A 12,062-nucleotide genomic window follows, 5' to 3' on the forward strand; every position below is an offset into this window, starting at 1 on the left:
GCAGTCAAAACACCCACGAATGTGATGTAGGTTGGCTTCACGCCACTGTGCTCCATTTGAGAAAAGAGCCCAAGAGCATTTTCAGCATGCCCGTTCATACCAAGACCCTCAATAATGTCTTGACCGTTTCAGAGGGGCTATTGCGAGGTTTGCGTAATGGAGTTCAGACAGATTGAGGACGGGGGGGGGGGGGTTCTGCATGTTAAGACGGTGATTCAAGGTTTTGTTTCTGAAGCATAAAATCTCTGTAGCGAAAATGAAGTCTTCTCTGAGGAAGCTGCGAGGGTTTTCACTCAGCAAACATGGAGTTAAAGAGAAACTGGGCGCGGTCTATCACAACCAGAAGCAACAGCAGCTGCCACCTCCAACTTCCCTGGACGAGCTCGTTCAAGCTTCCCAGGTACCGATTTCATGGATCATTTTTCAAGTTAGGGCATGTTGTTGCGTTATTTATATTTTCAAGAAAATTGAGCTTTTTCCTTTAAAAGAATTCGCGATAAAGAGGTTCTTGTTGCGTTTTAGAGATAGCCTGTGATGAATGATTTTCAAAAATGAAATGTGAAGCGTTAGTTCTCTTGATGAGTTCAGAATGTAGTGATTTCTTTGATAAATTGTAAAGTTAGGACAGGTTATGATATTTCAAGTTTCAAGCATGGAAGTTGAGCTTTGCCTTAAAATGAATTGCATTTTTTTTTGCCCAAAACGGTTTTCTTCGAGTTATGCAGATCGAATTTAGGCGATGATTTAATCATCTAGACAATTCTAGAGGTTTATTAAGCTCGTCCTAACTTAAAAAAATATAGTGCATGAAATCACCACATCCTAGACTTCTAACATTTAATCCCAATGTTTTTTACACTGGGTCTGTAAACCCGATAACAATCACTTCCGACGTAGCATTTCAATTTCTTTAAAAGCAAAGCGCGGTTCGATGCTTAAAACTTCCAATATCACAACGGCCTGTCCTAACTTTAGAGATAATCAATGAGGTATTCATTTAAAAGCAAAACTCTATGGCCGTGTGTGAAACTAAAATATCACGACAGCCTGTCCTAAGTTCATAGATAATCACTGAAGTGTTCCTTTCGAATGAAAGATTAATTTCCATGGGTAAAAGTTCAAATATCAGGGTAGCCTGTCTTAACTTCACAGATAATCAATGAAGTCGCTAGATAGAAAATCCTAGAAGTTTTTGATCACAGTGGCGGAAGGAACATAACTTGTTAGGTCATTGAGATGTTGCCTTTGGCAATCGGTGACCCCAGGGCTTGATCTCGTCACCTCTGGCTGGCATGTGTAAAGGGCTATCATGATATGTTGAGTGTTGATTGTTATGTTATTTGAAGTTTTATGCATGTAGGTTGAGCTTTACCTTCAAATGAATTGTAGCATTATGTTAAAAGGGTTCTCGTTGAGTCTTTGTTGTTAACGATTTGCTAAGTTGATCAAATTTAGGGCTGTAAACATGAATCATCACGCTTCTAGATAATGCGAGAACTTTTGTGTGTTATGTAACATGTTGAAGTGTAGAACTGAGTGGCTCGTTGAGAGGTTTACTTTTGCAATTGTTGATTCTGCACAGTTTGAACTTGTGACCTCTGGCTGGCATGTGACAAGGGCTAATCGTATGACTCGCTGAACCTAAATTGAGTGAAAAATACAGCTCAAAACACTTCAAGTCAATGAGAAGCCATCTGCTCTGGAGGAATTAAATTGTCTATGAAATTTAAATATAGAAATTTTGAGTCTTAATTAGCTTAATGTTGCTTAGGTTCCATTCCCAGAAAATGATTGGCATTAGGAAGTTTGAATCTCTTTTCATTCAACAGTGTTGTTTAGATAATATCTCAGCACAGTCGTCTTCAATATCGTTTCATGCTGCATGCTTTGATTTTTGGGGTAATTAAGATTTTATTAAAATACAACTTGTAACAAAATGAGGATAATAATGGTTTCCCCTGTTGATTCTCAGTATGTGCTATATTTTTCATTGCTTTACATCTTTCAAAAAAAGAGAGGACTTTAACATCTCCTTACTTGAAATTCCTGGTTTAAACCCTTATATGTTCATATTGAATATTTTGTTGCATGTGCTGTTAATCAGGCATAAGTTTTATTCAGTTCTGAGTAAATATTGCAGCTCAAAGTACAACAAACCTAAACTTATAAAAGTTTCATTCTAACACTTTTTCATCCAACTTTTAATTTACTATTAACAATCACTGAAAGTCATCCCCATTCTACTAATCAGCTATAGTTAGCTTATCTTAATTAATTAAGCGTAAGTTGTATCTAGTTCCAAGCAAAATGCTGTAGTTCAAAGTACAACAAATATACTAATAAAAATCATATTCTAACCTTTTGCTATCCAACACATTATCTTAAAATTTATATCCATGAATAACCTGTGGCAGTCATTCCTAATCTAGTAAGTACTAAGCAGCTAGAGTTAGCTTATCTAAAACTACTTCTACATCATGCATTTGCCATTTTAAACACAAAGTCAAATTATTTTTCATTACTGAGAGTGTTTATGCTAAAGACAATAAGGGTGGCTCTTAAGTTTTTTGTCTATGTGCTACAGAATCTCCTCTACAGTAAGCGAAACCATTCTAGGTGCGGGGTAGGATGTGCAGGGTTGAGATGGAGACAGATGCTACTTGCCTTCCTTTGTTCTCTCGACTCAACAACTTGTCTGTTTGCTAAACATTAGAGGAATTTTTAACCTTTTAGAAGTTGATTATATGGGAGAAGACAGTCAGGATTCAAAATAATAAACTTATGTTCTTTAATGAAATACCACTCGAGTGTTTTTGGTCATTCGTACTGAAAGAATTTTTGGTCATTCTTACTTTCATCTACATTTTTGTAATTAACTTGTACTTCAGACTCTTTTTTTTTAATTTTTTTTTTCAACTCGTGTCTCCCATATCTCTCTTACTTTCCAACTATGTTGCATGGAGAGTCAACATGTGCCTGATGACAAATCCCTTGTACCCTGCATTCCAGTGTTTTGGGGACTTAAAAATGGCTTGGGAATGTCCCAGAATAGCTGGGGGCATCATTGGAGACATGGGAACTTCTAGGGCATTCCCAATCCGTCCCTCACAAAAATATCTGGGACAGTCAACTGACGCTTGAACCTACTGACAGTTCAAGATTATATCTATATATATAGATATATATAACCTAAATCCATCCCTGCACCTGCCTAAAGTCTAAATCCTACCTGCTTCTAATTTTCTAAATCCTACCTGTCATCTCAGCATATCATTCTAAAATTGTTCTCAGCAATTCCTTTCTGCGGCGCTGGCACTCACAGACTCCAGTGCATCATACTCTCAGTCAATACTTGCTATTCCTCTGCAATTCTTATCCCTGACTGTATTTATAATCTTTATCAGTGTTAGGGGGGTGGGCATCAACGGCGGCTTTTGGGATCTATTTAAATTTTCTCTTTGAATTTATTTAAATTCTTATTCACAGTGTTTCTTATTTGCAATTGGAATTTATTTAAATGTTTTATATTTATCGTGGTGAATTAAGAAAAAAATATTATTATTATTATATTTAATATTTTATTATTTTCAAAATTTTAAATATTTATGATTACTATTACTATTATTATTATAATATATAAAATAATTTATATATTATTGCCATCTCCAACTTTCTGTCCCCTGAAAAATTTGGGGGTGCACTCTGGTGGTTCCGGAAACTTACCCACCATCCCTGCTACCCCCCGTCCCAAAGCCAATGCGACATAGCTTTCTAACTATGTGTTTGCTGCAACAAGGTGGTACAATTCGAGTTCAATTACTTTTTCCAGAAAGGCAGAAACAAGTTAGTTGCTTGCAGTTGTCTCAAGTTATTTTGCTTCATTGAATAGAGTGAGAAGTCCTCATGAGTCAAGGCCAGTATAATCCCCATGAGATTTGAACCTTTCTGAACATTGCAAGTATGAATTCTATTCACCATTTGGACTGACCATGGAGAGTAGTTGCCTAAGATACAACTGTTTGCAGCTGAGTTAAGGTTACTTTTCACTAATAAATAAACTAAGCTAAATAAAAGTGATTTGTAGACTGGTCATCTAGCATTCCATGAATTCTATTTTACAATTTTGTGGAACTTCCTATTCTTTCTATAGAATTTTGTGGAACTAAATATTCTTTTCATCCTCCCCAAGTTAATGGTTTATTCAATCTACTGCTATTGTATTTTACAGGATTGGTCTGTCCTGATCTATGTCCCAGGTTAAATGGAATAATTTTCAATTATCTTGGAGTGTATACGATGTTTAAAACAAAGAAACGGTTTGTAAATTCTTTAGTACTTCCTCTAAGATTGAAAAAAGCAGAGGCTGGTCAATTTCAATTTGATTTACTCTTGCTCCCAGAGTTCATTGTGAAAGTCTTGGATCATATTTTTCTTAATTTTTTTTTTTAATTTTATTTATCAGGCAGGGATAAGTGGCTTTTATGTTAATTTCTTGTGATTGCAGAATGGTTCCGAGGTTAATAATTTTTTTCACAGTTATAGCTGGAATCCATTTATTGATAACCTATGTTCCTTCTTGTAATATTCTACATAATATTTGACTTTTTTTTTTTTCAAAGAAAAAAAATGTATATATTAATTAGGCAAAAATATATGCATCTTCTGACTGGCAACTGATTTTTTAGTTTTTCCAAAATCATGACTGGCTGTTTTCTAATCTTCCCAAAAAAAAATATTTGACATTGGTCATCCTGTTGATACAAATTACCTTTTTTTCATTTGCGTTATCCTTAGGCAGAATTGTTTGCAGGAGGCTTGAAATTTCCATTAGTTCCTGTGTAAGTTCACATACTAAGGATTTAGGGTAAGTGTTGCACCATTTTCTTGATCTACACATTACAGAAGCGTCGACCCTAAATCAAGGTGAACAACTTGCTTGGCAAGTTGAATAAATTCTGCCCTAATTTCTTGACGTTCAGGGCTACAAATCTAATTCTTTTCAGATCTGAATCTGTTTATGAGAGATAAAACACACAAATGGCATAATAATCATTTATTGCTCATCATAACATTCAAATGCATGAGATCCACGCCTTCCAAGTCACTTTCATGATGGAACAATTGACTGCATAAACAGTTTAATTTTTAGCCTGTTTCCATTGCTTTCTTGCAATCATTCTGATAAATCTAGCAATAGAGAACATCTCCAAGGACAGAGTCATGCCAAAACAAGATGAACAATTTGACTAATATAATTGGAATGATCTATGTTATTGAAGTTCGATGTCTGGAGTTTGAGATCACATTATTCTAATCTGCAAGTATTCATGATGGGTTTGGTATTTTATAGCTTGATACATCTTCTAAAGACTCACATTAATGCATGAACAAGCCTATCTCTCTGCCCTTTGGAATTTATGAACAAGGTTTGCTACTCTGCAACCAGATCACACTCTGCTCTGTCAAAACGTTTCCTTTTTGAAAATTTTTGCAGGACTGATATCTCAGGTATATCCAAAACTAAATCAGTGCTGATAACAGCCCAAACATCCACTCAATAATACTAGCATCACACTAGTTCTATCTTCTGTTACTAGGAGTTCAAGTACTAGCTTTTATTGCAGAATTCTTGAGATCATGCTAACGTCCTGAATGATCAAACTTTGGGGTTTATTTGCATCATTGTTATGTAAACTTTCCTGTTTTGGAACTAGTATATATCTTCTATTTTTTATTTTTATTTATTATTATTATTATTGTGGATGCATTGTTTTACATACATAGTCTTGTGCTTTGGTGCTGGTGTCTTTCTGTCATATCTGAACATCATTAATGTGTTTATTTGGCACTAGTTTGACCATTGTATGTTGGAATCTAAACTTTGATTTCATTTACAGCACTGCTCTCTTGAATTTTGGAAAATTTTGACATTGTTTCAAATTTGATTCATATTTGAAATAACACTTGAATGCTCATTAATTGGTATACATCTGGAAGCACTAAGGGAGCATTTCTATGTTGTTTCATCATTTACACAGGGTACTTCCTAACTGTTATTCTACCCCGGATTCAGAGGAGCAGCCAAGATTTTATCCATAGTTTCTTTCCTTCCAACTTTAGATGGGATCTCACCTCAACCTTCTGCCTTGGTGGTCAATCAACATCTTTGATGCCTGTTCGGGGTTGTGCCATATTAGGTTACAGATCATACATAATCAGACTGAGTTATGGACCAGCTCCAGACAGATCCAGAGTATGGCGCCTTCCACCCATTAGGGGTAAATCAGCTCTAGACTGATCCAGAGTATGACACCTTCCACCTATTAGACTAGGCCATACATAATCAGAGCGAGTTATGGACCAGCTCCAGACAGATACTTTCCAGATCCAAAGTATGGCACCTTCCACCCATTAGGGGTAAACCAGCTCCAGACAGATCCAGAGTATGGCACCTTCCACCCATTATGTGTAAACCAGCTCCAGACTGATCCAGAGTATGGCACCTTCCACCCATTAGGGGTAAACCAGCTCCAGACTGATCCAGAGTATGGCACCTTCCACCTATTAGACTAGCCCTACATTCAGCAGAGCAGAGATAATATTTTCAAGAGTTTCCTTGCTTGGACATTAGATGATAGGAGAGCATTTTGCATATGTTCTTAGGATGCTTTTGTGCAGATTATAGTGGGTTGGTAAGGGATCCCCCTCCCCAAATACCCTATCAACATAGTTAGGACTTGAGTTTAGGGTGGCTTTAATTATCTTTGGTAATAGAAAATGATACGGAGGATTGTGCATAACCCACCCCCTTTTTGATTCCAATAAGTAGAGGTGGTCACTATGGTAATCCGATTTCAATTTGTAGTTAGAAAATCGGGTCACAACTTTCCATATTTTTTGTTTTGTTTTGTCTTTTTACATCAAACAATAATATATTTATTAGAACCATATTCAACTAAACAAACAGGAAACAATTTATTTGACAGGTGGAAGAAGTGATAGGCTTAGAGCAATTGAATTGTAGGCCATGCTTCTTGACAAATTGATGAACATATGTCTCCTTACTTGAGATTTAGGTTGGCACCATGGCACCATCCTGTCCATCATTATACACTAATCTTGTCATTATCTTCTTCACTGTGAATGACTGGCCTGTTCCCTGCAAATAGATCTGGGCATAGAGGAGCCAATCCAAGAACAATAATCTCTAGCACAAGACAATATTAATGATCTAAATACCTAATCCTGAAGCTTGAGTTTGATTTTTCTCTACTGATTCTGAATCTCTGATTGAGAATCTCCCACTCGTCATTATCAAACCTTCTCCTTCATCATTGGCATCAGCTGCACTGCTGAGGTACGTTGGTTGGTTGTCATTGGACTTGAGAGCTTGAAGTTTCAAATGATTATAGTAACAGACAGCCAGAAAAGCCAGTCCACACCCACTCAAGTTTATGACTGTAACCTTTTCATTTATTACAGACAAAGATTATGTTATGAGCAGCCAGTCCTTGACAAGACCAGCAACATTCATAGTCAAGGCTGAAGTCTTTCCTATCAGAAGAAACACTGCAAGATTAAGAGCCAAGGCACAAGCAGAATGTCATGTAATCCAAATCAAAGGAAGAGACCCTGATTATCAGAAATGGGTATTCTACTAAGGCCCAGGGGGTGCTGAGAAAAACAAGGCAACAAGGAGCAACAAAGATGTGATGGGATTCAACTTAATCCCTTTTGATGTTTGTGGAATTTGTATGAGAACCAATTGGGTAGTCTCACATGCAACTGCACTTAACTGGAGAATCACCTCCCATGCATTCATCTTGGCCTCCCCATAAGCTGAAATAGTAACTCCAATGGATATGGCCAACATATTGGCCTCAGGCTCACCTTTATAAGCTTCTTTCTTCAAGGAAACCACAATCAAATACACAACAATGGGAATTAGAGCTTTCAGCATTTGAAATAATGATACTGAGAGGAAAACATAGGCAGAATTTGAAAACCAGAGACCCAAAGAATACACTTATCAATACTATGGGTTCAACGAGCTTGAAGACTCTTACAATAGCAACAGCCAGTGTTGAGTAGAAGCCCATGTGAATCATGGTGGGACTGATCACACTAAAGTTGTCAAGCAATGGCAACTCCAATGGATATGGCTAACATATTGGCCATGGCCTCACCTTTATAAGATTCTTTCTTCAGGGGAACTACAATCGAATGCATATCAAATGGGCACAAGAGCTTTCAACATTTGAAATATCGATACTTTGAGAGACATGCACCAAAGGCTGCATCATTTAGGATTTGTACTCAGTTTAGGTGTCATATTCAAGGGGAATTTGTTATGCTTTCCACCACTTCATAGATTGTTAGAGTGATGAAACAAAAGAGGCTCCCTCTTGAGGCTAGATTATGTCATTCATATCAGCTGTGTTGTTGATGTCCTAGCTCAGCCAGGTCTTGCCAAAACTCTGTTGAGGTTCAAAATTTATTGTAAACTCAAATGTCTTCACAAGAATTGACCTCATAAAATGCCATAATCACAAGATATTCCATACATGGCTGTGATTATGGCTCGCAAGACCCTTAGACTTTGAGCAATGAGTCTCGCAACATCACTTATGATTATGCACTCTACAATTTTGTGACCAGCTGAATGTCAAGCAATTGAACCACGATTTAAATCCTATTTTGTCAGCAATAAGTACTATACTTTGTCTTTATTTAGTGTAGAGAACCAAGCACTTATTCTGCTCATCTATAGAAGGGACAATGGTTGTTTGCCTATGAGGTATAAGGAAATCCTATCAGATGTTTTGTATTTTCGTATGGAATTGAATCATACTCCTGCACACTGTAACATTCATATATATCAACCTGTAGAGGCTTTAATAACACCTGGTATTCTGGTTAGTGATTTTATTGGACCTCATGTGCATATCCTACATGCACAGGATGGACTATTCATATGTTACAAGGTATTATTCTTATTATTTAGGGTGCACATCTTCAGGTGCTCAAGAACGATTACTAGAACAGTCAGTTAATTCTGCAATTTAAAGGATGAAAAAGGAGGTTATAGGAGTCTAGTTTTGGTTCTCATCCACAATGTCACACTAGTCTTCCTGGGCATGGTTCTCATGGTTTAATAGTGACTTGAGGAGTCATAATACCACAGATCACTAAACACGAACAGCTAATGTAGCCCAAGGACAATAGCCATCTTTACACATTAATTAACAAGTCTTACATTAATTATCCTAGGGGGTTTTAATACTTCCAAATGCTTAAAAAACAGTTAGCAGAGCATTCACATTACACATTCCAGCAATCTTTTCTATAAACCAACCAAATGCAGTTAGGAGAGCCCTCCTTTTACACTATACAACCTTATTGTTAGTATGATCAACCTTATTTTAATATATAGTGTGACAAACCGTATGTGACAGGCAGGTGGAAAACTTTTCTCGCAATTGACTAAGCGACGTCCTGCGAGCCAGACTTGAGACGGAAACCCTCGTCAGAAGTTTATGCTTGGCTCTTTTCCAAACAAATGAAGAGTCAATGAGGTTTTGTGTAATCACTTCTGGTATCGTATTGGGTTATTGTTAGAAGCGATAATTGGATTCGGATTCTCTTCGAGTGAGTTGTTCTGCTTTCTCAATTTGAGAGGGTTTGTTTGGAGGGAAAAACGAAAGAGGACATACAAGAATAGTGAGGGGAAAGATGCAGAGGAAGAGGATTGAGAACATCGCCAGCAGGCAGGCTACATTTTCCAAACGTAGGTGGATTGCTGAAGAAAGCTTATGAGCTCTCGATGCTCTGCACTGCAGAAGTTGAACTTGTGATTTTCTCCCCAGCAGGAAAGCACTATGAACTGTTTTTTAGTGCAAATCCTACTATTTTGATACTAATAATCATGGCTATGCAAACCTCATGAGATTCTTACTAATAACCCTGGTGGTGCAAGCCCTAGTAAGATCGATGTTGAAAAACTTAGTGTAAAACCTCCAAATCACTGGTTTTGTTGTAGTGCTTATTGGAGAGTATATAAAAATTTTCACACCTTTTTATGAGATATGGGAGGAAAGCATGTTAAAGATTTTTAATAAATATAAAATTTCCAAAATGATGCTAGTTACGTGTGATTCTTTTTTCATTGTTTGTGATTATGAAAAATGAAACTCAATGTTTTTTCATTAGTGCACACATATTTCATTATATAATTGCATATAGAAAAATCATTCCAGAGTCGATAACAATAAAAATGAAGAATTTATGGTCCAACGTTATATTTAAGGGAGATGTTTAAGGATGACGTTTGAATTTTGTTTTTCATTTTAAGACATTTGGATAAATATTAGGAAGGACTTTGAGAAAGGATTGTCCTTGATTTTCAAAAATGGAGTTGTTCCTTTCCAGCCATATGCCCCAAGTGACCATCAAAGGGAGAGCTCATATGTTTTTTGGATGTTTTCTTTATAGCCATTTTTTTACACATATCCATAGAGTCCCCATGCCATTGATGTGAATTACTTGTTCGGTTTTTTTTAACCAAAATTTTTAACCAAACAAGAAAAATTAAAAAAATGCCTCAAGATCAAAGACTGAAACAAAGACCTATTGACATACCTTTTAAAGTATGGAAAGAACTTGTAAAATCATATGAGAAGTTGGATGCACAAAGAAAAGCCGGCGATGAGAGCATTCAGGTATTGAATTTTTCATTAAACATTATTTAGAATGTATTAATACTTATAAGTATCTTAGACATGTATTTGTGTGAAAATAAATTGAATTGGTTTATGTTTAAGGACAAGGCATCCAAGGCGAGGTTAACCAAGACAAAAGTCACTCATCGTAGTGGCCAGAAAGGTTTAAAAGCACTAATAACAACCTTTGTAAGTATATTAAACATGTGATATTTTTTTAATAAATTTTGTACTAGAAGAAAGTCATTGTTATCTAATTTCTCCCTATTTACTGATTGATAGGAACTAAAATATGGAAGACCTCCAAATCATTTGGAAAAGGAGGTGCTGCAGCAAAAGAGATGGGTTGAATTTGTTGTTTGGATGGACTCTATGGTATGTAATTTTAGTTGGATTTCCAATATACTTTTAAACCATATTTTCATTTTATTTTTTAGTACTATTAGATATTATATCTTACCTCATTTTATGGTTAACATTGTATAACGAAAACATGCGTTGTGTTATGTAATTAATACTAACATGTAATATTGATTTTTTTTGTCAGAATGCTATAGGTAATGATTGCCAAGACGATGATCCAAATTATGTTCAACATATATCAGGAGATGATGAGGATGAGGATGAGGATGATGGTGGTGAAGGAGGATATGATGATGATAGTTGCGGTGTTGGTGATGATGTGGATCAGAGTAATGAGGATGGTCAAGATGATCATGAGGATGATCTTGGTGGTGGTAGCTAGGCATGCACATGCATTGTTTTTTATGAAGAAATTATTGTGTAGACTGACATTGTTATGTTTAGATGGGTGTTGTGAATTTACCCTATATCAATGAGACATTTTGATTTTGTAATCATACGATGAGTTTGATTTATGTATGTTGTTAATTTATCGTAGAATAACGATATTCATGAAATATTTGATTTGTTAATCATATTTGAATTTTACTTGTTTTGATTAAAAATAATACTGATTTTATTAGTATTATGTTGCTATTTTATACATGTTTTGAAAATTGTTAATGACACATTGTTATTTTTTTGGATGGATGTTGTCAATTTCTCTTAAATTTCTTTACAAATGATTTTGAATTGTGATATCTGCTTTAATGATATTTAGAAACTATCATATATTTCATTATGAATCTATAAAGGGGGTCATATATGTAAAGAAAAATATACTCTATATAAGAAGTCAAATGCGGATGTAACCATGGATGCAAAATTGGATGTTAAACTAGGAATTAATACAAAATGCAAACAATTGACATACAAAGTGTTTTAAATTAGAAGTGAAAAATTGTGCAATAGTTGACACAAAGAAGGGAACAAAACATGGCA

At 35.7% G+C, this 12,062-nt stretch overlaps 1 protein-coding gene across 1 annotated transcript; it reads left to right on the plus strand.

Annotated features, from left to right (window-relative positions):
- Positions 1-10,371: 10,371 nt before the first annotated feature.
- On the plus strand, positions 10,372-11,549 carry LOC149240821 (uncharacterized). The gene is made up of 3 exons (XM_089367374.1): positions 10,372-10,907; positions 11,001-11,093; positions 11,266-11,549. Exons 1-3 carry the CDS (start codon positions 10,779-10,781, stop codon positions 11,461-11,463), a joined length of 420 nt encoding a protein of 139 aa, XP_089223500.1. The 5' UTR covers positions 10,372-10,778; the 3' UTR covers positions 11,464-11,549.
- The last annotated feature ends 513 nt before the right edge of the window (positions 11,550-12,062 follow it).

This window comes from Pinus tabuliformis, chromosome 8 (assembly GCF_031772625.1).
Source record: "Pinus tabuliformis cultivar Carrire ecotype Pingquan chromosome 8, CPIR1, whole genome shotgun sequence".
Classification (NCBI taxonomy): domain Eukaryota; kingdom Viridiplantae; phylum Streptophyta; class Pinopsida; order Pinales; family Pinaceae; genus Pinus; species Pinus tabuliformis.

Bases quoted from the DNA above. Each gene is read 5' to 3' on its own strand.
- LOC149240821 (XM_089367374.1), top strand. From the start codon at position 10,779: ATGTATTTGTGTGAAAATAAATTGAATTGGTTTATGTTTAAGGACAAG. The intron at 10,908-11,000 runs GTAAGTATATTA...ACTGATTGATAG, and splicing joins AAGCACTAATAACAACCTTT to GAACTAAAATATGGAAGACC. The intron at 11,094-11,265 runs GTATGTAATTTT...TTTTTTTGTCAG, and splicing joins TTGTTTGGATGGACTCTATG to AATGCTATAGGTAATGATTG.